At 37.1% G+C, this 27208-nt stretch overlaps 1 protein-coding gene across 3 annotated transcripts in view; it reads left to right on the forward strand.

Moving 5' to 3' along the window:
* gse1b (Gse1 coiled-coil protein b) overlaps window positions 1–27208 on the forward strand; it is a 245807-nt gene that overhangs the window by 56451 nt on the left and 162148 nt on the right. For 2 of the 3 annotated variants that reach the window (XM_082182838.1, XM_082182839.1), the window contains exons 2-3: window positions 13991–14041; window positions 18094–18271. In XM_082182838.1, the coding sequence (XP_082038964.1) occupies window positions 13991–14041; window positions 18094–18271 (229 nt within the window). The remainder of the gene's footprint in view (window positions 1–13990; window positions 14042–18093; window positions 18272–27208) is intronic. The other variant, XM_082182840.1, reaches the window with a different exon arrangement.

The raw sequence follows: 27208 nt of genomic DNA on the forward strand, positions 1-27208 counted from the left end.
ATTACATTTAGTTTACACTTTTAAATATATATTCTTTTGAAGTAGGCTATATTATTTATATAATTCGAATTATGCTAAATTAAACTATGCTAAAGTTAAATTATTTTTCAAAAGGGATTTTTTTATATGCACAATGATAGTTTAAATTGCTTTACATAGAAGTGATTCAAAAATAATCATAAATGGGAGAGCTGGGCCCACAGGGTTTGATGCTTGTGGTGGCCTTTTTTCTCTTTTGGTTAATATCTGGGGGCTTGCAGCAATGGAAAGAGAGTTCCAGCATACACTAGTTCCTCCATTGTGTCTACATGGTGCTTTTGTTGTCTTTGTGGGATGTGTCAACCATCTAGGTGCTATTGTGAAGTCCTGTGGCCATTGAAACTCTGAACAGGTGTACAGCCGTGGCCAAAGGTTTGCTGCTTCAGTATTTGTAGATTAGTTTTCACATGTTTCTATGGTATACTGAAAAAGAATGCTAAGAATTTCATAAGTTTTAAAGGCTTTAACTGGCAAAAAAAAAAAAAAATATATATATATACAAAGATCCAATATTTACAGTGTTAACTCTCTTACTTCATAACCTCTGCAATTCACTCTGCCATGCTGGATATCAGCTTCTGGTCAAAATCCTGATTGATGGTGATCCATTCATGCCTTATTAATGCTCAGAGTTGAGGGCTTTTGCTTGTCCACTCATCTTTTGAGGATTGATCATAGTTCTCTGGGGTCTGAGGTGTTTTCTGGGCCCTGGGGATGTTTGACATGCACTGACATTTGTGCTTATTTCTGTTACTTATAACATTTTCATGGCTAGAGTCTGATTTCACTGTATTCGTCACAAACTCTGCTACAATAATATGTGAGCAGCATGTCTATAAAAGTTTGTAGTTTTGATAAAATTGACGTTTATGCGTGGTTTGTGAAAAAAAATAAATATATAATTAAGTCACTGAAATAAGGCCATAAAACCTATACTGAATATTTGTTCACAAGACTTGAAAACTGGATCTAGGCAAGAATCTTTACTTCAAAACGATATCAAAATAATCCTAACCACTCATTCACATAAAACAAGAATTAAAAACTTTAGAAGTAGAAATAGAATAGAATAGAAACAATGCAAACTTTAAGTAGGCTATATCAGTTTAATATACCAAAAATACAATGGCAGGGTATTTATATTAAGTACATAAATATGCAAATATATTTGTAATGTACTTGGCATATGGTATATTTATTTTTAACTAGGGCAGTCTTTTAACTTTAAAATGTTAATGTTTAATTCAATGTAATACTTGCCAATTCTTTGAAACATTATCACTCAAAAACGTTTTAAAATGTTTTAGTTTACTTGCAGGATAATACATTAAGGATTTGTAAACTAACCCTAATCCCTGTGAACTGTGCTTCAGGTTAGAGCAAGAGATATTTTACTTTATTGGGTCAGAGGTATGTCACTTTTCTCACAGCTGATAATCAGGATGTCTGGATATATCAGTAGCCTCCGAAAGACAGGTGGCAGTATTGAGCCATATTGTTTACAGTCGTTATTATTACAGTCGTTTACAACATATTGTTTGTTGTATGTCTTTCTTTATAGAATTAGGGAGCATTTATTTGCATTCACTCGGTGTAGGATATGTGCTTTTTTAGCCAAGGCAAGCACAATCTGTCCATCTGCCTCTATTGACTTCATGACTGTCCCCAGGGCAGACAGTTTTTTCTGTTTTTATTTATTTAATTTTTTTTCAATGGCAAAACAGTGATGCTAAGCTAAGTCACTAATGTAAATACATGAAAAACTCCCTATTCCCTATATCTCCTAAGCTGCTCTTGCTAATACACAAACTTTTTGACAAATCAGCACCTTTTTACTGTCCACTTCAAAAAATCTGTCACTGTCAGATAATTTCTACTTCTTTAATTTACAATTTTAGGCCGACAAACACAAAAATTACACAATAACACATAGACAAAAGAACACACACACACAAATCCTGGCCTGTCAGTGTTGCCCATTGTGTGGCTTTGAGTGTTTTCTCACAACGTATAACTGCCAACAGATGGTCAGCTCTCTCTCTCTCTCTCTCTCTCTCTCTCTCTCTCTCTCTCTCTCTCTCTCTCTCTCTCTCTCTCTCTCTCTCTCTCTCTCTCTCTCTCTCTCTCTCTCTCTCTCTCTCTCTCTCTCTGTGTGTTTTGTGGTCTTCCCTTAGGGATGTAAGGTTCTTATCTCACACAGAACATATGCAGCATGTATGTCTGCAGTTACCCAACAGTTTATACAGGAAGGAAAGTGAGACAGATGACAAAAGAGGTGGCAGAATTAAAGGTTTGTTTTGGCATTTTCCATGAATAGGGTACACTAGTGTCTTGTTACTTTTTATGCATTGTAGGCACAAATTCTCAAAATTTTGTTGCGATAATTTATTGAATATTATGTTAAGTAATCCATTATTTAACCCTAACACTAGGATGAAAAGTAGTTTCAACACATCAAATGTCTGTACTTTTATTAGTATTACAAACTTAATCTGCAACTTGATCAAAACCCCTTTTTTAATGAATGATTATTTTATACTTTTGATTATATATATATAACTTTTATTTAATGTTTATAGCTAAAACAACAGCTTTAAACTATGCACTCAGGTAAAGTGTTTATCTGCTGCTGTGCCTTTCTGACATGTCAATATTCCCAAAACCATGCATTCGATGAGAGACTTGAGATGGGTGACATAAGAGTCCATCAAAACACACCAAACCAACTCAGTCAATTATGTGTGTGTGAATCAGAGTGCATTACTAAAAGCTGTCTTGATCTTTAACCCTGACACACAACAGGAAGAGGTGAACTAACCACCGTCTGTGCTTCAGCACACACTGATCGTTCTCAGAAACACACACTCAACATTTTTGGTTAACACAACATGCAGTTGTGTTACATATACACAAGCTGGGTCTCTTCTTATCTGAGATTTTGTAGTTAGTTCTGGTCTGCCCATGAATAGCATATGAAAAATGGGTAGAAACGTTGCTGCAAGCATTTGCGACCACTTGTTTTCTTCTCTCTTTTTTCTTGTGTTTACCCAATTTTTGCCATTGTAATCACTGATTGTTTGCAGTTTGATAGAAGTAACTTGAAGATTAAAAATTCATCTTTTAATATAATCAGATACATAATCTTAAATAATGAAATTATAAGATTATAGCACGCCATTGGGCATGCACCGTTATAAATGCCTGTGCATCCGTACGCATGCAATTGCAATTGCTTGAATGGTGGGTTCATTATTATTCTCAATGAAAAACACAACAAAACCTTTGCAGGTTCCCTATTAGCATTGGGTTTAAATCCAAAATACTGCAAAATATGTAAATTGATAAGAATTATTGGGGTGTGAATTACGTTGAAGAAAACATTGAAGTATCGTCAACTTATGTTTACCATAGACCTTATTTAACTCATAAATTAAAAAAACACACAAAAAAAACATAATAAAACCCAAGAGGAAAATCTTCAGGGAACCACTGAATATTGATTTTATTTCAAATCATTTTAACTAACCAGATCATATGAATTAATATTAATTTAGAATATAGATAAACCTTATAATACTGTAATTGACTAGATCTGTCCTATATGAAACCATTACTTTTTATTTTATTTTAAAAAACAGCGCATGAATCTATCAATTTACAACTTTTATAATTCAAAGTGACATCAAAAACAACAAATCTAAGGCTAATAAATGTATGACACAATCAGCTGCTGGGTCATTATTTAGTAGAATTAAATAACATGTTTCTCTGTTTCTGTCATTCACTCTGAGTTTAAATGAGTGGACCGACCGAGTGTTGTCTATCACTGCACTGTAAAATAATATGTTACAAAAAAACTAAAAACTTTTTTTATTTTGTCAAATAAACTTAAATTCATCAATAAACTTAAATTCAGTTATATGTCTTCAGATAACAATATTTGGAGTTTCTGTGATTAAACTAATCTGTTTCTATTAACTAACTTTTTTTTTTTTAAGGGCACCTATTATGCAAAATTCACTTTTACATGGTGTTTAAACATAAATGTATGTTGTCATTGTGTGTACACAACCAGCCTATAATGATAAAAATCCACCCAGTGCTTTTTTTTAAATCCCCATAAATCATAAGCACTGTCTCAGAACAAGCCATTCCCAGATTCGGGGCAGTGTGACGTACTTTTGCACAGGCCCCTCCCACGACTGTTGATTGACACTGCAGTTTTAGCGTAGACCCGTCCTGAGTGAGCTGGACACAGTCCGCCATTGTTCGACGCTGGAGCAGCTGTAGGCAAGAATGTCTTCGAAAGCGATTGAGGTGTTTTGTTGTTGGATGTAAGAATGAACATAGCAGTCTTCGTTTACTCTCGTTGTTACCCGAGGATGGATCAGTACAACTGTTCGTGATCAAGCTTACAGTCTCCGGAGCGACAGGACTAACGTTACTGATCACGGCAGAAAATGAGAGTGAGACACTTTATGACAGCTCATCGAGTCGTTTTACGGATTGCTTCCATCTCATTATGTAAACTGCATTTATGACTAAGAACTAAACAGATGTAGATGTCAAACACGCTGAATAACGCAGACTAAACATCGGGGAGAAGACGATTTTCATGAGTTTTAAAGGGGACTGAGGCGATCATGAATTTGTATACAGATTATGGAGCTAATCACAAATTTTTAGGGGGGCTGAATAGCGCCATCCCTGCACCACTCTATACTTGAACGAACCTTAGTACCAAGCCTGTCACTAGTGTTTCTTAGCCTTTGTACTGTTTATTGCTTCTGATCCTACTCAGATAAAATCATTGGATGTTCTTTTCTCTGGAATATCAGTGTCTTCATCTTTCTCTCTTTTTGCAATTTGATATGTTCCTCCATATTAAATGTGACAGAAAAACAGAGGGGTGTTAATAATAGAGAAACGGGTCTTGTCTGGGGTGTGGCTGTTGGCAACAGAGAGGTGCATGCTAGGAAGGCAACTGAACACAGTGGTTTGAGGTCTGTGGTTACATTACTCATAAATAAATTAAAATGGAAATGAATATTTTATGAAAACATATGAAATAAACATTGTATGTAGTATGTCTGAGGTCAATGAGTCATAAAATATAAGAGTCATATAAAATTTGATCAGACTTTAGAAAAGCATAATCTCATTGACATTGATTTGCCATGCTACTCTAATATAGAGCTTATAATATGACAAAATGATTTTAATTTGAATTGTGTTAATTTGAATTATTGACAAGTGTAATCTAACAAAATGGAATATTATGTGGAAATTCAAATAGTTCTGAATTTGATTTCTTTAAACGAATATTGAACATTTGAAATTTAACTCATTTTAAATGTTTTTATGGCTGAATTTTATAGACATGTATTTTCAAACAGCTGTTTTTTTGTTCTGAATTCTTAGACCTCAAATATCCAGTAAAAAAAAAAAAAAATTCAAGTTTTCAAGATGAGGAAGTTTTCTAGAGTAGAGGATCTCAGGAAAGTCGAACGGAGCATTTTGGCCAATTACAGAGCTGCACTGCAGTAGTTTTCTGGTGCAAACGTGGTGGTGGTTCAAGAGAATCCGTGTATCATTCGTTCAGTTGTTTTTTGATTTAATATTAAGAGTAGATGAGAATGAGAATGAGAAAACAGCTTGAATATTCGATTTCTAATATTCGAATAATAGTCCTCCGCTGCTGCAGTTGTACAGATTCTTAACGCATTTATTGCAACTATTTTCATATTTTTCTTGACTAACAAATGGCTCGACACAACCCGTACCGGGGAAGAGCCTAGACGAGGCTTTCTTCTGTGTAGATATAAATTAAAGATATAAACGCTTTGCATCAGCTGGGTATAGAAGGGTAAATGACGGCTGTCATAGCCTACCATGGTCGCCCAGTAAGTAAAAAAAAATATTATAATAAATGAAGATATATAGTGGGTACAGAAAGTATTCAGACCCCATTAAATTTTTCACTCTTTGTTATATTGCAGCCATTGCAGTATTGGACAGGTGATGAGCAGTGCCTGGTTTTCTCCACACATACCGCTTAGAATTAAGGCCAAAAAGTTCTATCTTGGTCTCATCAGACCAGAGAATCTTATTTATCACCATCTTGGAGTCCTTCAGGTGTGCTTTCATGTGTCTTGCACTGAGGAGAGGCTTCCGTCGGGCCACTCTGCCATAAAGCCCCTACTGGTGGATGGCTGCAGTGATGGTTGACTTACTACAACTTTCTCCCATCTCCTGACTGCATCTCTGGAGCTCAGCCACAGTGATCTTTGGGTTCTTCTTTACCTCTCTCACCAAGGCTCTTCTCCCCCGATAGCTCGGTTTGGCCGGACGGCCAGCTCTACGAAGGGTTCTACGAAGGGTCCATTTAGGATTATGGAGGCCACTGTGCTCTTAGGAACCTTAAGTGCAGCAGAATTTTTTTGTAACCTTGGCCAGATCTGTGCCTTGCCACAATTCTGTCTCTGAGCTCTTCAGGCAGTTCCTTTGACCTCATGATTCTCATTTGCTCTGACATGCACTGTGAGCTGTAAGGTCTTATATAGACAATTGTGTGGCTTTCCTAATCAAGTCCAATCAGTATAATCAAACACAGCTGGACTCAAATGAAGGTGTAGAACCATCTCAAGGATGATCAGAAGAAATGGACAGCACCTGAGTTAAATATATGATTGTCACAGCAAAGGGTCTGAATACTTAGGACCATGTGATATTTCAGTTTTTCTTTTTTAATAAATGTGCAAAAATGTCAACAATTCTGTGTTTTTCTGTCAATATGGGGTGCTGTGTGTACAATAATGAGGGAAAAAAAATTAACTTAAATGATTTTAGCAAATGGCTGCAATATAACAGAGTGAAAAATGTAAGGGGGTCTGAATACTTTCCGTACCCACTGTAAATCAATATAATTATTAGTAAATAAAATATTTTAAACACTAATACAAAAAGGAAAGAATAATGCATTGACTTGGGTAATAATAATAATAGGCCTAACGTTGACGCATGAACTGTCACACAGGGTTGTGTTTCCCAAAAGCATCGTTAGCCAGCTATGGTCGCAAGTTCCATCGTTATCAGCATAGTTCAACGAGTCAATGTTTCCCGAAACATTCGCAAACAAGCATCGCAAAGTTGTGCGGTGAGAGCGACAGCTCTCTAGCTGTGGTTAGGAGCAGTTTCTTGTTTGAATTACACTCAATACATCCTTAAATTTGAGGTCTAAGAATTCAGAACAAAAAAACAGCTGTTTGAAAATACATGTCTATAAAATTCAGCCATAAAAACATTTCAATTCGTTACATTTCAAATGTTTAATATTCGTTTAAAGAAATCAGATTCAGAACTATTTAAAATCCCACATATTATTAAATTTTGTAAAATTACACTTGTCAATATTTCAAATGAACACAATTCAAATTCAAATCATTTTGTCATATTATAAGCTCCATACTCTAAGGTTTGTCATGTATTACCATGGTACATGTCCAAAAAACAAACAAACATGGTAGTGGCCTTACTTTTTAAATGTGTCCTTGTTACAGTGTAATTACACAAATAAGTACTGAGTAACACTAATTAACAAAATGTTCTATAGGTTTAGAGTTTAGTGTTAGTTGCCTTTAATAATGCACAATAATAAATACTTTTATTTCTAATAAAAGTCTGGGCCAGAGGGAGAAATGTGCTGCAGGAACAGGTAAGCTGGGCAGAGATCAAGATCACTAGACCAGACTATACTGAAACTGACTAGAGTTACTAGTGTGAATAGACATGAGAAAATAATCTGACAACAAAATAGAGAAACAGAGGAGATTAAATAGCAGAACAAATGAGATAACAATCAGATGAGTGTGAATGCATGTGCCAATAGAGAGGAACCAAAACAAAAATTAGAGCAGAGCAGAGAGAGAGAGAGAGAGAGAGAGAGAGAGAGGGATCAAACCCAGTTCCTGACACTTGAACTGTTGAGTAATTGTTCATCTTAAAAAAAAAATCTTTGCAAAAAAAACTTTCAGTCAACAAAAACTCCATAAAAAAGTTTGAAAAATGTGTCAAAAACAGTCCATAAAAATTAAGTGATCTAGGAACCTCTCAGCCTCATTTTCATCCATGCAAAATTCAATATGGTGTCTACCCTGACTGAGGTCTATTGCCTGACAAGCGGCGGGATTAATAAATATTAATCACATTGTCTGCGTTTACCTGAACTGATTTGCTGAAATCAACATGCAGACAATAGCCAAGTTTCCATCCAGGTTTTGTGCTTAGTTATCGACAAAGAAGAATATGCATAAAAAAAGTTTGCGAAATTTACTGTCTCCAGCCTGTTTCCATCCAATTGGCCTTCCAACGCATTGTCGTATAAATTATGTTGTATTGCTAAAAAATTCTGCCCTTGAGCCGTTTACATAAATCATTTTGCTTATATCGCAAATTATATCGTATGTCGCATCCCAAATATTTGTAAAATGTAGAACGTAATTTGACAAATGACATTCCCCAGTTACAGATTTTAACAAATAATATTATTAAATGAGAAAATATCAGGAATTATCAGAGCTAGCTCATCTGACAGGACTCGTAATTGCCTCTATGCCACAAAGCTCATGAGTTTGGACACAGGGCAGCTCATTTTATAATATAATTTATGCAAAACTTTAGGGCTTATAAAAAGAGTGGTACAATGAAATGTTCAGTCTTTGCATATAGCAACAATCTTCAACGTAGGCTACCATTTAACATGCAGTCAAGCATAGCGGTTAGACGTGTCAAAAACATCAAATCGCTGCTGTTACTTTTCTTTTTTGAGACAGATGCAGCTATAACCTAAACATTTTATGTGTGTATTTAACCTTTTTAAATGGTCTGCATTAGCTTAACTGATGCTTATTCTCACATATTCTCACCTAACAATTCTAAAATTCATTTAGAGCTTTTTGGATTTAACTCACTTTATTTTCCTAATTTGTTTGAGATAAAATTATATTACATATTAATAAATTGAATTTATAAAATTTAATTAAGTGTCATGTTTGTGATTTTCATTTGTCATCCAGCCAGGACAGCTTCTGACCATGACACTCGTGATTTTATGACATGATTAAAAGTTTAAGATTATAAGGCCTACAGAAGTCACATATTATTTGTTTATTTTACCTTTCTTTTTGTTAGTTTTGGAAACTCCAACAGCCTTCCTTCATTTGACAGATAGGCCTACCCCATTTTTATTTTTTACAAGCTGCAGGGATTTTCAAGACGGCATGTATATTGTCCTCATCCATTTGAAACAAAACTTTATTAGGCTATATTATTTATTTGTAGGCAGTACATAATAAATAATTTTTATTAACAAGTGTTACTTCGGTTTGTTCTACGTTATATAGACTTATTAGATCAATACTTGATCATAAAGCAATATTCAGAAACAGGTGCAGTTGTAGGCCTATTATTTTTCTGATTACATTTATTAGACTGTATTGAAAAAAATGCTTGGTATAGGCATATTATTTTTTAAACGTGAGAAACAACTGCCTATTCTGGATTTATATTTTAGATATAATTTTTGCAATTATATCACAATTTACAACTTAAAATATTTGCGTTAGAATAACTGCCGGATTTAACTTAAAATAGGCTATCTCAAATATTCAAGTTGTTGCGTACTTCACATTTTAAGTTGACTAAATGTAATACAACATGAACACTATGTTGAAACCACTTTTTTTATACAGTGTAGCCTACAGAATGCAATTTGACTTTCATCTTCAGAACAAAATGAATGAATTTTAACTTGCAATGTTTTAAAATAAAAGGAACATCAAATTAATGTGTTGTTGGAAACTTTATTCCTTCATCGAAGCAAGACCAGGAGGCTTGGGTTGTATCTTTTAAGCAGAAGAGATTTATTCTTCCAAGTCTGTAGTTCATCAAGTCTAATCTAAATTAACTTTACATGGTATCTTATAGGCATTTTAGGAGGAGGGACTTTTGGAAGTGGAGAGAAATTCGAACAAAGCATAGGGATGATTTGATTCTATCAAGTGAAAACCAGTTAGGCAGGTTTTCTGGCTTGCTCAACAGAAACAGGCCCAATCAGCATAACACTATCATTCAAATTGCATAGAGGCTAATCCCATCAGTCTGAGTGAAATTGGGACTCCAAGAGCCATTAAAGACAATCAGAAGAAAACAGGAATTGCAACTTTGCTGAGCAGAATCATTCGTGTGATATCATCATCTTAACCTTAAAATCTAAATACAATATTATTCACCATGATGTTATGTAAGGAAGCATATCTGAAATAGATTCTTAAATTTGTAATCCTTCAATGTGTAATGAAGAGAAAAAAGTGTGGGGGGGGGGGAGGGGGGATGATTGGATGGAAACCTGTCTTGGAATTGGTGAGTGCTAGCCATTGAGATTGGTTGCTGCTTGTGCATTAGTTTTACCCACTGCTGAAGGCTTCTGCGTAGTCTCAAAGGTTGTATTTTATGTGAACAGCTAAAACAACAAATAAAACCAAATGGTCTCTGTCATTTTTACAAACAAAAAAAGACATATAAAATGCCCTTTACATCTAGTACATTGATTTTGTGTGGTACTGTATGTAGGCCTTTCTTGCTTTCTCATTCTATACTTTGTTTTCCATATTCTACTTCGTCTCGAGCATGGATGGACTTGTGCTGTGCACGCACACTATGTAGTAGACTCTACTATTTGAAGGTACAATCACTCGCACATGCACTGTTGTCCATGCACAAGTCTGCTTGGATGCAAAAATCACCTACAGAGAGTGCATCAGAGAGAACTCTGAATCTGTTGATATCTGTGGTGCATTGTAAGGATTGAGAAGGAAAATTCAAAAGTTTGTGGTCCAATTCGATGTATTTGTGTGATATTTTTCCCCAAACCAGTTCAGCACAAAATCCACCCAGCTTGTGACTCCCAATCTCTGAACATAGAGAGTCCATGAGAGTCCATGAGAGCCTTCAGATTGCTCACTTGCCATTGATGCCATTTAAATGAATGGGGTCTTTTAGAGCTTCTTGGACACAAGACGCAGTGAAAATATATTAGTGCTAAACTTAGTCTCAAAACTCGATCACTGCTAACTGCTATCAATTTACAAGCCAGTAGCTAATGACAGACATTTTTAGTTGCTTAATGCAAAATGTGGTTGCATAATCAAGTTTTGCACTGTAGAGAAATGATAAGTCAAAATGCTGCCATATTGGCCAGCGTAACAATTACTGCAACTTTAAACAACTATCAGTCTATCTCATCTATAGGTAGAATAAATACATGCAAGGTAAATTCCACATATTTATGGTTTTTAGTTACTGTATAGTTACTGCCCCCTTACAGGTGGCTCTACTAAAATGTGTGAAATGACCTAATAATTGTTCAGCATTTGATGTTAAAAAAAATAAAAAATAAATAGTTAAAGTGTCCCTATTAAGCTATTTTAAAGTTTCCTAATGTTGTTTTGGAGTCTCCTACAACAGGTTTACATGCATTAAAGGTAAAAAAAAAAAACTGTTTAATTTCCTCATAATATACATTTGCACATCACCACATTTTCAATGATTCTCAAACGACTCGTCAGATGAATTAATCTCTCTAAATCCCTCCTTTCCGCAAGCTACTCTGCTCTGATTGGCCAGACAGCTCAGTCTGTTGTGATTGGTTTGCCGTGTACAGCGTTCGCGTCGAAAACAAAAAAGCCCATTGCCATAACATTTACATTTACATTTATTCATTTAGCTGACACTTTTATCCAAAGCGACTTACAATTGCTAATTATGTCAGAGGTCGCACGCCTCTGGAGCAACTAGGGGTTAAGTGTCTTGCTCAGGGACACATTGGTGTCTCACAGTGGATTCGAACCCGGTCTCTCACACCAAAGGCATGTGTCTTATCCATTGCGCCACCACCACCCCCTAACAACGTCAGCTCTCCTATGGTAAAATTTTACCATATCAATGCGAGTGCGCATGCGAGCGATCAATGCGAGCGCGAGTCCGATGATGAAACACTGGAAGAACTAGTCATTCAACCCGAACTTCCATATCGCAAGGACGACTCGAGCAAGACGTTTCTCAGTGATACATTACTCAGTTTGGGGTACATTATGAGATGTTGCATCTGTAATTCTTCACCATCAGCATTAACAAGTGCATGTCCATCAACAAACTGATTATTTTACTTGTACTAATTTATTTACTGAGTATTTTTGTAATATATTGCAGTGAACACGTGGAAACTGTATCAATAACAGTGCATGTATGCAATGTATACATTAGCCGAACTCTAGCGTGAATGACTGATGTAACATAAACGTTGGTAAAACAAATCTTGCTCCATGCTTAATCTTTCCTCAAAGTAGTGAGAATGACAGACAATCTGCATTAATAGACACAGTTATAGGTAATAGTGGTCCACAACTGATTAGCAGGAGCATTTAAGTAAGACAACGTGAGTTAGCCAGTTATCAGGAGACCTACACAATATAAACCTCAAAACTGAGTATTTTGAACACCATCTTTCAAGAGCAAGCGGTTTGCGAATCCTGCATTGAACTCCGAGATTTGAGAAGCAGTCGTCAGTGAAATAAAGGGAACACAGCAAACATTTAGGATTATACAGCTGTGGTATTGTGGTAAAGATGAATTTTAACCAATGATTCTTCACATGCTCGTCCTTGGGCAGTGAAAAAAAAAAAAACAGGCTTTACCTTCACATTATAGAGCACAGCATCTTCTCAACATGATGCTATCCAGTATCCACAGGAATCAGCTGCAGGTTTGAGGTTCAAGTTTTCCCTGGTATCTGCGCGCGCAATAAGTGGGCGGGCAATATGCTAATGTTTCGTCTTGACGTCACAACAAAACAGCTTATGACTCGTTTGAAAAACAATTAATTTCAATGACTCCGAGTCGACTCTTACTTTTGAAAGACAATAACTTTATATACGGTGCACTTTCAGATTTAAAACTTTGCAGGATGTTTTATTCACTTTGAGCTATGTCACACACTACATGAAAGGTCATTTTCAAAAATCTATATAGGGGCACTTTAAAAAATGCACAGTGGACACTACATATGGTTTCTGCTCAGTTGGCTGAAGGGTTTAAAGTGATGGAAACCGGTTTTGCTTAGCTAAAGCAAAAATTAAAGGGAGCATTAGGTGTGACAGACAGAAGTGTGTTTGCTGTGCTATTTGTTTGGCGGTGTAGTGTGAATCAACTGTCACTGAATCATCATCACCTCCCCTTAAATAAACAGCCTGAGGCTGAACATAACCCTCATGACCTGGTCCACACACACACACGACTGATCAAAACACCTTTCTATAAAAGTTGTACATACAGCAAGACTGATAAATGAAAATCAATTTATAGACAGTAAAGGCCCTTTCATATCAAACATGAATATTTGGCACAAACAAGATTTTAAATAGAAACAATCGTTTCCTGTGGAACATTTGCCCTTTTGTAGAGAGTTTTTTTTTTTTTTTTTTTTTACAGTGAAAAATGTAAATGCTTCTGAACTTTCATGGTTAAATTCCACAATGCAAAACAAATGCAAATGACTTGTGTCACAGGCCGGCTCATAGCCTGTGGCAAAAATGAGGGGACACAAACAACAGGTATAGGCCAATCAAAAAGGTTGTCTTTATTGTAAATCATAAACTATTAACTTTAAACAAAGAAAAAGAAATGAGGTGTGAGAATGTCATAATGTAAGGTGTATGTAAAGTGCAGGGATGCGTAAATTTGTGTGTGTGAACATGACAAAGGAAAACTACAAAGGAACAAACAAAACAGGATCATACCTGGAGGAGCAGAAAGAGAGAGAAAGAGGTTAGTGAGGCAGTTTAAATACCCTGAGCCCAGGTGGCTCCAATCACTAACAACCCTCCTCTGTCTGCAGGAGAAACCGCCCCTGCAAGGCAGAGGAGGGGCCGTGACACTTGGCTTCATCGTATGTATTTCTTTCCTTCTTTCTTTCTTCCTTCCTCTCTTTTTGTTTTGTTTTGTTGCTGAGATGCTTTGAACTTGCTTCTACTGCTTCTGTTGTTCTATAGCCAAAAGCCAGAGTAATGAAAGATGTGCTGTATGTTGGACTATCTATTGTACCTTGAATTGGCTTTTTGGTTATATTTTGTGTGATTAACTACTGCGACTTCTGGTTCCAACTTGTTATAATCGCTTTCATGATTACATTTATAAGGCATATCTCATTCAAAGGCATATTACATCACCCAAAACTCAGTTTACTGAGTATTTATATGGTCACCGTGATTTTGCATACTTTTGAAGTAACATGTTCCCGGAACATATTTTGTAATCCTGGAACAACATTCCTGTCTGCCAAAAGTAGTCCTAACCTTATCCATACACCTAAACCTAACCCTACCCATAACTTATTTCTAAGATCAGAGAGAAATGATAGATTAATAAACACTTATGTAGAAGCACCTAAGCCTGGTTGTAAGCTTAGTTGACAAACTGTAAACTTGTCCCTTAAATTGGTTGATTGGAATGTTGTTCCAGGATCAACAAAGTTGTTGATCCAGGAACATACTGTACTTGGTGAAATCACACTCACCGTGTATCAGGGCTGGACTGGGACAAAAAAACGGCCTTGGCATCTTGGCCCAGACCGGCCCACTACATATGATCATAAACACAACCGATCTTTACACGCCCTTAAATAATTATGTATACCAACTCCTATTCCTTAAAACCACTAATGCCATGTAATGAGTGAGTAGGAATGAGTAAGAGTTAACAGATGAAATAACTACTAATTGTAAAATACAATTGAACTATACTCCACAGTGATGAATCCTAAAACAAGCTATAAGCTGCATTGGCTAGCAATACCAGTGTTTCCCACAGGATTTTTGGTAAATGTGTGGTGAGTGGACCTCTGTCCCTCTAGGTGGGTTCGACGCAGAAGTATAAATTGGGCTTTAGTGTTTTGAGAGTAGCCAAGTTCTGCTTACCGCAGTTAGCTACACTCACTAATTTCTTTCCTTATCCTCCTTACTATCCTCATCAGCCACTTGAAGGGCCTGTTTCTTTTTTTCACAATATTTCTCTGCACATTCCTTGCGTTTCTTCTCCATCTCTCTGACTATTTTGACAGATACACACTGAAGGCTGATTTATACTTCAGGACCTTTCGGACCTACGCTGGAGCCTCGCTGAAAACAACCTACGCGGACTTTTTTTGTCCAATGCATTACACCGGCACAAAGATCCCAGCGCCGCAAATTAAGCAAAACTAAACGAATGGGCCGCCGATGTACGAGTTTTATGGGACGTTCAGAAAAAAAATATATATACAAAAAAAAAACTGTATGTGTATATATATATATATGTATAATTATTATTATTTTATTATTTTATTTTTTATTTTTTATTTTTACTAAGTATGAGATGTATTGGCCCAAAAAGCACGTCGGCCCACTGGGAAAGTGCCCGGTCTGCCTGATGGCCAGCCCACCCCTGCCGTGTATATATATATACACCCTTTCACACCAAACGTAATTATTTGGCACACATTTTAAAATACAAACTGTGTATATTTTTAAATGTTTGTACATGTCACGTTTATGTTAAGTTAGTTTCATAGACTTTTAGTTTGTTTGTCTTCAGTCACATATTCCTTTGTTCTAGTCTACTGCACTCTTCAGTAACCATGGACATTCATTCATCACAGTTGTTCGTCATCTAGTTCATCACCATGTGTATTTAAGTTTGTCACCTTCACTCAGTGTTTGTCCGGTATTGTTTGTGCGTAGGACACTGTTTCATGTTGTTTGCTCATGTTGAATAAATCGCTGAATAAATATTTCTGTCTATTGCTGTTATTGGGAAATACTTATTCTGTGGTCTTCATCATCTTTGACCTGGGCCTGTGACAGTATAAACATCATTCTTTCCACACATCCATGTGTTACAATGTATGGATCTTGTTTAATATTCTTACTGCATTTCTGTAGTTGCCAGAGCAAATGCCTGCTTTAAAAAGAGAATCAATTATTTAAGTTATATTCACTTTTTCAATTATGACAACCTGTTAGTAAGTCACCTCCAGCACTGGGATAACCCTCTCCCCTGATTCTTTTGAAGTTTCTGCAGAAGAGGGAAAAGGTGAGCGAGACAGGCACTGTGCTTTCAGACGAGTGAGTGTTTGTAAGATGGAGGTTTCCTTCACCACTCACAGTCTTTAGTGTTTACCTGCTTATTTATACCTGCTGTTCTGCCATGAGCACTGTGTTTGGAGTTTGCATATGGAAAGTTTATATGAATGATGATATTACCTCTAGTAGCCTGAAATCAAAACGTTTCTGCAAAATGTTCTGTCTGTCTGGGTGTAGTCCTAAACCAAAGCTGTCCACCTAGGGTTAGAGTGGAATCATTTTCATGATGTTAAGGTTTTTTTGACTTGATGTACTCTTTGTAAAAAAACAACAACACTGTTTTCACAACCTTGCCCAGTACCCCAATTGTGCTGCATGTAAAGACCCTTACTGGCAATCTGTCAACTTCTGCTGTCTATGACAGTCTCGTTGAGCAATGCAATAATGTTGCAATACATTGCTCTTTATATCTAAATATATAAAACTGTGTATGTGAGAGAGTGAGTGAATTTTTAAATATTTTTAAAAACAGTTTAAATATATCACCAGAAAGGACAGATCAGAGTACATTACCAGGTGTTTATGCGAGCTGTGAACAGCAAATCAGAAGTGCTGGACTGCCGGCAAAACACCGGGATGCGCACTGTTTGATTTTAGACTGGTTATTGTCAGGTAAACAACATGTACCATCGTTATGTCACTGTTCATTCCTCAAGTCTGTGGAAACAGGCTCCAGTTTGCCTGACCGAGAAGCTTCTGCTGTTACAGAAGCTTCTGCTGAACTTCATACTTCTCTCTGATAGTTCTTTCTGTACCTCGTCTTTCAGCATCTTACTTTCCTTTCATGGTCAGACAACATCTCATCAGTGCTCACATACTGGTGCTGTTCAATATCTCCTCTTCCTATGTCTCTCTTGTTCTTCTGATGGATCTAGGAGAATTCTGTCACATATCTAGTCTCTGTCACTTGAAAGATGAGACTTTTAACGTTCCCCAGAAATTCAAGTAAAGACTGCTGCTAAAAACAGTGGAGTGTCTGACAGGGCCCATTAGTTCTGCAAGCGTATAGTCATCATGTGGAGTTGTTTCATCATGTGGCAATCAACACACTGTTTGAGAGTTTATATGCTTATATACCCTGGTAAAAAAAAAGAAAAAGCTAAGTATACTTTCAGCCAGACTAATTTAGTATACTTCAAGTGTGTTAATGATTAGTTAACTTGAAGTGTGCCATTTTGAAACAACGAATTTTGTATATTTTAGTTGTAATTGACTTCTTTGCTCGCTGTTTTGCTATTCTCGTGCACCGACTCATTCACTTAGCTGATAGGGGACAGAGGATAGCCAATTTATTTATTTATTTTATTTATTTTTTTTTTACCCCAAGAGTTCTCTCTTACCGACGACGGCCCGACAACGAATCTACATGCTGAATCGGCAAAAAAATAAAAAAAATAAAATGGCTCCGTCTGACTAGAGCCAGCAGTGAAGAACACACCAAAAAAAACGGCCGATGCTCAAAAACGGCCAGACGTTGCCCGACGGCCAATCGTCGGCTTTGTGTGTCCTGGGCTTTACTCAGCACTACCACTCTTGTGATTTATGGACAGTCATGAGTTGATAAGAGCACACCTCTTTGATTTACATGCACATGTGTATGTCAATCCTGGCATTTCAGAAGGCTGGAAAACAAAAACTCATATTTAAAATTGGTTAATTAACTTTGAGATATGAATCAAGGACTATTGTTTGTTTGAATAATATCCTCTAAGAAACATTTATTAATATCATAAGTGCTTCAAAAGTTTAGAATGTGCCCTTTAATAAGAAATACTGTGTTTCTTTGAATGTCTCACGCGTTAATTCAAAATGTTCATTGCAGGGTTTGTTGGTGGAGGAGACAGCCAGCAGCAGTAAGGATGAAGAGACCAGACCAGCAATAATCACTGCGGCAGAGATTGCAGAGCAAGACCACACTACATCATTCGAAACCAGAATGACCTCTGTCACCTCGCCCCTGTGCAGCCTGAAAGTGGAAAAAACAGATAGCTCAGTGACCAGTGAGTATTCATGAGTCCAAACTATTCTTTCCTGAGCCTTTCTCTCATATTTAATGACTCCCTTAGTTTCTTGCTAGATATAGTATATGTGGTGGTGAGGAAAAATGTTTTCTATTGTCTGCTTATACTTCTTTCTTGCGTCTTTATCTCTATGACTCCGCCATGGAGTCAGGTGTGAGCCTAAGCTTGTTGGGTCTTTCAGTGGAGGATGTGATGCTAGCAGTGGGGGAACAAATTATTTGCAAAAACAACATCAGCATTGAGGATGAGTAAAGTGGAGTCAGGTTGTGTTCACACTTGGCATGTTTGGTTCGATTCAAATTAACCCTGGTGTGATTGAGTTCTCAGCTGGTCAAAATACCATTATATGTAGGCTACGCACATACAACAAGCACATTTAGTCCAGCACACAGCATTGTTTTGGATGTTCAGTGAGTTCCATCGCAAAATATGTGTAATAAAAGTCAACCAATCAGGTTGTGAAAATATCCCTATGCCTTTAGGTTTGGTATCTTTAGGTTTGATGTTAAAATACCAATGTGAACAAGTACTTAATGTTTTTTTTTTTTTTTTTTTTTTTTTTTTGGACCAAACGAAATGAGAACCGAACTACAAGCATGAACACACCCTTAGTTTTCTTTTAAGATGAATAACTAGTCTTCATGTTTTTGAAGGAAACAATGCAATCTCTCATTTCAAGTCTGGGATGCATATACGTTTTTTTAATGGTTTATGCTACAACAGGTAGTATGGGTTGTTCTAAGTGTTGGACAAACAGTTTATTTGTCCTCATAAGGCACAACTACACAAAGCTTAGGGATCTGAACCATGATAGTTGGAAGTGTGTGTAGAATCTTGCAAGTTAAGTCTATTTTTATTTGTATTACGCTTTTCACAAAAGACATTGTTTCAAAGCTGCTTTACAGAAATTCCCGTTGTTTGTAATACCTTAATGCCTCATTGTCCACAGAGAAGTAAACTGCTTAGACATTACAGGAAAGTGATAACTGACTGATGCTTTCAAAAATAGTTTTTGCTTATGATCTTGAAAACAATATGCAGGAAGACTCACAAATAGATGTTTCTGAGACCTCTGGGTTATGAATTCCTGAGAAATGCCTAAAAAAAATTGAATGTTTTTAGGCATTTTATGTTTTATGTTTATAAAGTTGTTGTAAGTTGTACAATGTATTAAAACTGTTTATGAGGAGACACTGAAAGAACAATGACAGATGAGGTGGGCAAGGTAGTTTTCTGTAAAATTTTACCCTGAAAGATCAGTGGAGGTCCCTGTAAAAGTCTCAGGAATAGAAGCTAACAGCTACAATGGAGGCTTATTTATGGGGCAATAGCTACAAACAGGCATGTTGCAGTAAGGGGAGAGTGTGGGTTCAGTGGTCAAGAAGAGACAGTTTTTGTACTGTAGATGCTTGCAAGGACTGTAACGTTACAGTTCATTGACTAGTTTGGGTGTTTAGGTAAAACGTTTTTCCTCATGTATCTTTATAGGAGGAGTCAAGTCAAGTCACCTTCATTTATATAGCGCTTTTAACAATATATAGATTGTTTCAAAGCAGCTTTAGAGTGATAATAGGAAATTAAAGTAACAGATATTGTTTTGGCTTTACAGCAGCTCTAGAATAAAGTTATTCTCCAGCTAAAGTTAGTTTTGATTGATTCACTTCCGTTGCAAAGATCATTAGTTATTAACTTGGGGGCCGCTAACACGACACCATTCTAACAGAAAACCCTTAACGCGCTCCGGCCCGCTCATTCACACAACAACCGGGCCTGGTGGATCAAGAACCCAAACCATTAACCCCTTAAGCCCTGAAGGCATTTTTCAGAGTTGTTTTGTCTGAGTGACACACACAAAACTAAAGACTCATAACTCCGCAGTTGGAACAAAGGTAGCCTTTTTGTTTAGTCCTCACACATTTGGAAGGCAATAAAAAAAAAATGTTTTCTGAGTGACATACACAAAACTAACGACTCATAACTTCAAAACTATAGCAAGGAGAGTCAAACGGTAGGTATCGTTTGAAAGAACACTTTTCAAATTTAAAAAATATATAAATTACATTAGGACATTCTCCTGCCGAGAAACTGCTGATAAAAGACAAAAAAATATATATAATTTTTATAATGATAATGCATATCTTTCTTATTTGACATGGAATAACTCGAACAGCTTAAATCCGAATGAAATCCGTATTTCTCCCGTCTTAGGGGAAAATGAGGGAATAATGCACGACCATCAAAAATATGACTGGGTTTCTTCTAACGATACAAAGCTTAATGCAAATGGGTGAAGTGTTCCTTTAAGAGCTCGCTCAAGTAATGGGGAGCTAAACAATTTAGTGCTTTGTAATTAATCAGCAATATTTTAAAATGTATACAATGTTTAATAGGGAGACAATGCAGTGTTGATAGTTCCGGGCTAATATGGTCATACTTCCTGGTTCTGGTAAGAACTCTAGCTGCTGCGTTTTGGACCAGCTGTAGTTTATTTATTATGCGTGCAGGGCAACCACCCATAATAGCATTACAATAATCTAGCCTTGATGTCATGAACTTATTGTTCCGCATTTGTCATTGAGAGCATATGACGTCATTTAGATATATTTTTAAGATGGAAAAATATAGTTTTACAGATACTAGAAACGTGACTTTCAAATAAAAGATTGGTATCAAAGAGTACAGATAATAGTGTTACAGATTCTTTTTAATGTATTTTTATATTTTCAAATGTCAATTTGCTTATGTTTACAATAATACATTTCTCACACCAGTATTTTATTTTGATGAGCAAGTATTTGTAGTTTGTAAGTTACATTTGTAAGGTTTTTTAGTTGTATATTTGTGCTTTTCTGGCTGCTCTGGTGCTTAAATGTCCTAAGGGTGAACCAGTTAGAGCAGAGATGAGCTGACAAAATTTGTTTATAAAGAAAGATCCCATCCTTCTCATCCCATTCATGCATAATCTATCTCTTTGTCTAGCTGTCTTTCTCTATTTGTTTGCTTTTGCCTCCAGCTGTTCGTTGTCCATCTGTTCTGTCATTGTCCTGTGTTTGAGTATTGAGGCTGACACATCTATGGAATTTAGTTGGTTGAGATTCTGCCCTCTTTGGGTCAGCAGGAAATTGTGCCACCAACTCCCCTGGAGCATCTATACTCTTGTCCACCCTCAACGAAGAGCATGTTTTATTTAAATCTAACATTTTAGCAGCTTCTGTTAAACCACCTGTAATTTCCATGCGCGTCTTCTTATGTGTGGTTAAGATGTGTATCATGTATGTCTCAGTCTCAGTCTCAGTCATCCCAAATGTCATCCCTCCGGGCCACTGTAAAGGCCCTTTCACACCAAAAGTGAAATGAATAAGCCTCAAGCTGAAGGAAATGCAAATTCACGCCTGTGCAGTAGAGGGCGGCAAATACACAAAGTGAGATTAAATGTAAATATTTATGTAATTTAACATATTTAATTATTGCAGGTTTACATAATATAATATTCTGAGATTTTGTATTCATTTTGAGGAATACTGAACATGTTTTTGTGCAAGTGAGATGAGTAAATGCATGCTCATATTTAGTCTACAGCTACAATAACCATCATGTTTACACAGCGCACACAATGCCTCTGCACCTTAATCCTGATTTCTCTCAACATGGGGACAGTGGAGGTGTCAGTCAATAAATGGGAAAACAAAGTAACTTGCATTACTTATTTGAAAAAGTAACTCTGTGTGCATTACTTTGCTTGAAAGAAGTAATCTGATTATGAAACTCATGTTACTGAAAGTCAGCAGTAGTCAACACTGGACAGGATTATTGAAGAAAAGCAGTGAAAAATTAGTTATGAAAAGGAGTGGACACGGTTATTTTTGCGGCTGACCTTAGTGCATATTCTTTTGAGGGAGTTTCCCTTTCAGACGCGATTTCAAGGTGCCTTTCAAAGTGATTTACTGATGTTTGCAGTAGTCAATTAACTGATATTTGCGCCATTAATTAGCAGCAACATTCAGTGGCAATAAATACTACATTAAGGCATTTCTAAAGGTACGTTTACACGAAAATGATATGCTTAAAACTGAGACGTTTTTCCTTTGAGCTTTCCGCTTGCAGATGACACCATTGTCAAAAATGACTAAAAACCCTGTATTCTGCTAGCCTGGTAATACCAGACTCTGCTACTTCACTTTGCTTCGTATACAGAGTCTGGAAGGGCATAATAGAGAAGTGTTTTCTCTCTCGCGGGGGGGCGCTTGTCTGAAGTTTAAAATCATTGGTTACCCGTAAGCCAATCACATAACGTTTGGTTATGGCGTGTGTTATGCGCATGCTCAGCCGCATCTAACTTCCACTGTAAACGCATGTATGATGCAAAAACTAAACCATCGAGCGAAATACCGGAGTGAACATGGCTGTGAATGACTTTTGCAGATTATGTGAAGTAAATCTACGCATCCACGGTACAATCAGCGTCTACATCACGGCTCTCAGCCCGCCCTCTGTTCGTTGATTGGCCCGGCTGTTTTCAGGCCGGTGGAAAACTGAAAGATAGGCTGCTATCTCAGACTGACTACAGGAGCGAAATGAAATTAGCGGAAGTAGGAAGTCTGACATAGTCAGGCTAGTATTCTGCTGCCAGGCCATTAGATGGCGATGAAACGCTATAGACTGAACACGTAATATGCATGTGCATGACGCCATCGTCTTCAGAGATTTGTTTTTTGTTGTTTACATGAAGACCGTTTTCAAAAACTTGCACTTTGAAACACATTTTCAAAACTTTGCGTTTTCAGGCACCCAAAAAACGCTGTTATCGTGTAAACGAACAAAGTTTTTAGTTGAAAACGGTGTCGTGTAAACAGCCCCTAAGATGGCATTCTATGCGTTTGTTGTGTGAACTAAAGTCTATCAATCATCAATGGAGCGCCACTGTCAGGCTGAATAATGCAAGGCCATTCTAATTCTGCCAAAAGTCTCTGATGTGTTCAGCAATTAGAATATAAAGCTTACAAAATGTTTATCATAAACTAGCACTAAGACCCAGAATCTGCCCTACCTACATTTTTCGGCCAGGAGCCTCTACTGCATTTGCCATGTTGGTTCCTAGCGGGATGGATATGAACACCTGCACGGCGGCCTGGGGTAGGGCACTCAGAACGACAAGGGCTGACAAATCTTGGACTGTGTGGTGGCACATTACCTGATTGTGGCCAAAAAATTATTCAGGAAGAGACCCTCGCACCACCCAAATTGACTATTAAGAAGATTCGACCTAAAGCTAGTTCCCATTGTTAGATTTTGCTGTATTTAGCCGAGCAGTGGTTTGGGTGGCTCGCCAATGTATTAGATTTCTCCAATACATAAAATCAGTAAGCTTGACCAGAGTTCTTGTGGGGAGAAGCATTTATTGAAGGGTTGTAGTGTAGCAGTCCTTCAGCAGCGATGTTAGCTTGTCGCCCTTCAACAATCTTAACCCAAAGTTCTGTCTATGAGACAGAACTTTATACATGAAGACAAATGGGCTACAAACAATAGAAAACTGTTAGGGCCTCCCACAGGAGATCGATATACCCTGCAATCTACTCTGAGCAATGCTGTTTCTTTGTCATTCACACCAATCAGTTTCTATGGGCCATACATCTGTATGGGCCATTTTGTTCACACCTTTACAGACACAGATAGAGTTGATTACATGTGAGGCACAGTAACAATGTAAATGCATCTGACTAAAGTTAACTGAAAATACACATAATCTTTCACCATCAACGAGCAAGGACCACCGGATCAGCTCAGGACGGCTGTAGATCGAGTGTACATGGATCCTGACCAACCGTTGGACGCAACATGGGACAGGGTGACTAGCCAGATCCAGGAAGCTGTTAGTCAGGTTTTGGGATGGACGATGCAGTTCACCAACAAAAATATATGGTGGTGAAACGAAGAAGTGCAGCGAATCGTCAAGAAGAAGGAGGCGGCGTTTACAAGTATTACATAAAAAATAAATAAAAAAATCTATAGTTTCTTTGGATGTTATCGGCATACAAATTTGAGTGAAACAATTAACTGAAAAGGTACATGAATTTGACAATGCCTGTACCCATTTGGTACATCCCATTTTGCTTGAATAAAAGCAGCACTCTTTTGTTGGCATGGACAAAACCTGATGATCCTTGTTATGTTGCAACAAAAGCGAAGCAGGAACATCGGACAGTCTGTAAAACATTTGCATGCTCAGTGTCACTAATTTGCTTGCATTTGATTAATGAAGCAAAACTAGTGCAGCATCTTAAACATTTGATCTTCACTTTTTTCTCTCTTTTTTCCAAATCTTAAAACTTTGTTTCCAGGTTTAAATAGACAGCTGTATTCTTAGACTGTATGTTTAGGTGCAAAATGTGTGCTTGACATTTTCCTTTCAGTAAAGCGAAATCAATAGATCAGTAACATGCTATTTTTATATTATGACACTATTACCCCACCAAAGAGATATTACAAGGAAACTTGCTTTATGCAGAGTCTCATTTGATCAAGTTTGAACATCCGGAAGTGTGTGGTTACACTGATGCGTGTGTGTGTGTGTGTGTGTGTGTGTGTGTGTGTGTTTAAACAGAAAGCAAATGACTGGTTATAGCCCTCATCTGATGACATGTACTGTATTTTGCACAAATACATGACAGAGACAGAGGGATCCAGAAATGTGAACACAAGGTTTTAGGCGGTTGATGTCTGGTATAAAGGCTCTGGAAAAGATCTTCTGCTTTGCAGCTCATGCAGCACTTTGACAGCGTACTGAAAGAGATGAGGAGGCCAGTTTCACACAGGAAGAAGAGAGGGAGGGTGAAGAATGAGTGTGTGTCTATCTAAGATGTGTTTGACCATAGTCCTGTGAATGAGCACACACACAGACTGTCCTATTGTGTCAGAGCTGATCGTACTAGCTTTGACCACAGACTGAAGGTGTTTTCTAAGCAAACTATATCATAGTGACCCAAACAACATATAGGACAAAACATTGCTGCTTTCATTGGATATGCCCAGTAAAGAGGAAACAGGCAATCTAGGTGTCTCTGAATGTTAAACGGGCCTACAGGTAGAAACATCCTGAAGGAGAGACACATGTCGGACAGGAAGTACCATCTCTATGGTAAGACTCTATCTGGCCAAATTATTTTACAGTCCTCTAGAATTTTATTAGCAGGGTACTTGTGAAAATGAATACATGCTGTATGTTTGACGTGTCATTTGCTGTAAACCGGTTTAACCGGTTGCCATTCTATAAGAGGCAACAATTTAGCAGGTAAAAAGCAGGAAAACATTTCATTTTGAGAATGATAACTTAACAGCCATTTCAAATGCACTTTGTTCCTGGTTGTGTGTGTGTGTGCCTATTTAAAGGGGTCATATTATGCTATTTTAAAAGTTCATTATTTTGTTTATTTGGTGTAAAAGAATAGGTGAACATGCTTTAATGTAAAACAAAGATTTTTTACATACTCTATATTATTGCAGCACCTCTATTCCCAGTCTGTTTGAAACGCATTTCTACAAAGCCCCTCCTTCCGATAAGCCCAGAGTGCTGTGATTAGCCAGCTGACCCAGTGCGTTGTGATTGGCCAAAAACCTCAAGTGTGTGTCGGAAATGTAACGTCCCTTACTAGAATCATATGCCTTTGGTTGGGAATTATGCTAGTATGTCACATTGTCACGTAGTCATTCCCGGAAGTAATATCTGGACTTCGATCGAGGCATTTTAGGCAGGTCTGAAACTGTTTTTTTCTGTTAAGGCACTGATATAATTCAAGAGAAATCGAAGAACGAACTGGTGTGACGTCATTTTGAACAAAATCAGGCCAAAGCTATGTTCGTTTTGAACTCGTTTGGAGTTCAAAACAGCTTGTCAAAGAAAGTTCACCCTGTCTAGTAAACACCATTGAACTACCATTGTTCAGTGGTGATTAGATTACGTAATAGTAAATACGATTGACAATTAGCATACAGTTTGGATTGGAGGTATGGTTCTGTTCTGGGTAAGAACTCCCTGCGCATCCATGCAGCCTAGCATGGATAAGAGCAGGGAGAGCAGCAATACCCCCCCTTAGGGTAAACAGAACAGAACCAACTTAAATGTATTGCAGATATCATTAATTCAAGATTTTAAAGTACAACATAATTCGAGAATTTATTCTGATTCAAAGGGCACTCAGAAGGCTAAATCCTGATTGGACGAGAGGAGGAGCTGGGGATGGAGGAGGGTAATTAGCTCCTGAGAAACGCGATAGCTGCTGATAAAACTGAAGGAGCTTATACAGTATGTATACAGAGTTAGGCGTCGTATTCCTATAGGTAGACGTGGATCAGCTGAGAGTCATCTGATGCGAGCTTGACTAACATGAGCTGCCAGAACTGACGCTACGCTTAATGTTTAAAAATGTAAAGCTGCTTGCTTTTAAACAATCGATTGCATAAAGTAGTATATAAATAAACGTGACATGATTTTACTGGAGGGCTGAATTGCAAAGAACTTTGTGAGTATATCGGGCCTTTAGATAGAATAAATCCCTTTTTTTGGGAGATTATGAGCTTTATAATTTGCAGATCTTATATATGCACAAACAGATACATTACACACTAAAGAAAAAGGAAAACATTAAAAAGCATCACATGACCCCTTTAACCATAATTTGGGGACAAATTTGTATCCAGAATTGAGCTAAATATAACAAACCTCATTTGTCAAAATGGTATAAAAATTTAACAAGTTCTGTTTTTTTTGCCGAAAGTTTTCTGTTAGGGTCAGGTTATTGGTTATGTTTTAATCACTGCTATGTTTATGGCATTGCTCAACGTTACATTAAAACTACAGAGGCAGCCATCATAATCAACAGTCAGCATGAGAGTGGGTGTTAAATTATTTTTAATGTTTAT

This window comes from Leuciscus leuciscus, assembly GCF_965113295.1.
Source record: "Leuciscus leuciscus genome assembly, chromosome: 10".
Lineage (NCBI taxonomy): Eukaryota > Metazoa > Chordata > Actinopteri > Cypriniformes > Leuciscidae > Leuciscus > Leuciscus leuciscus.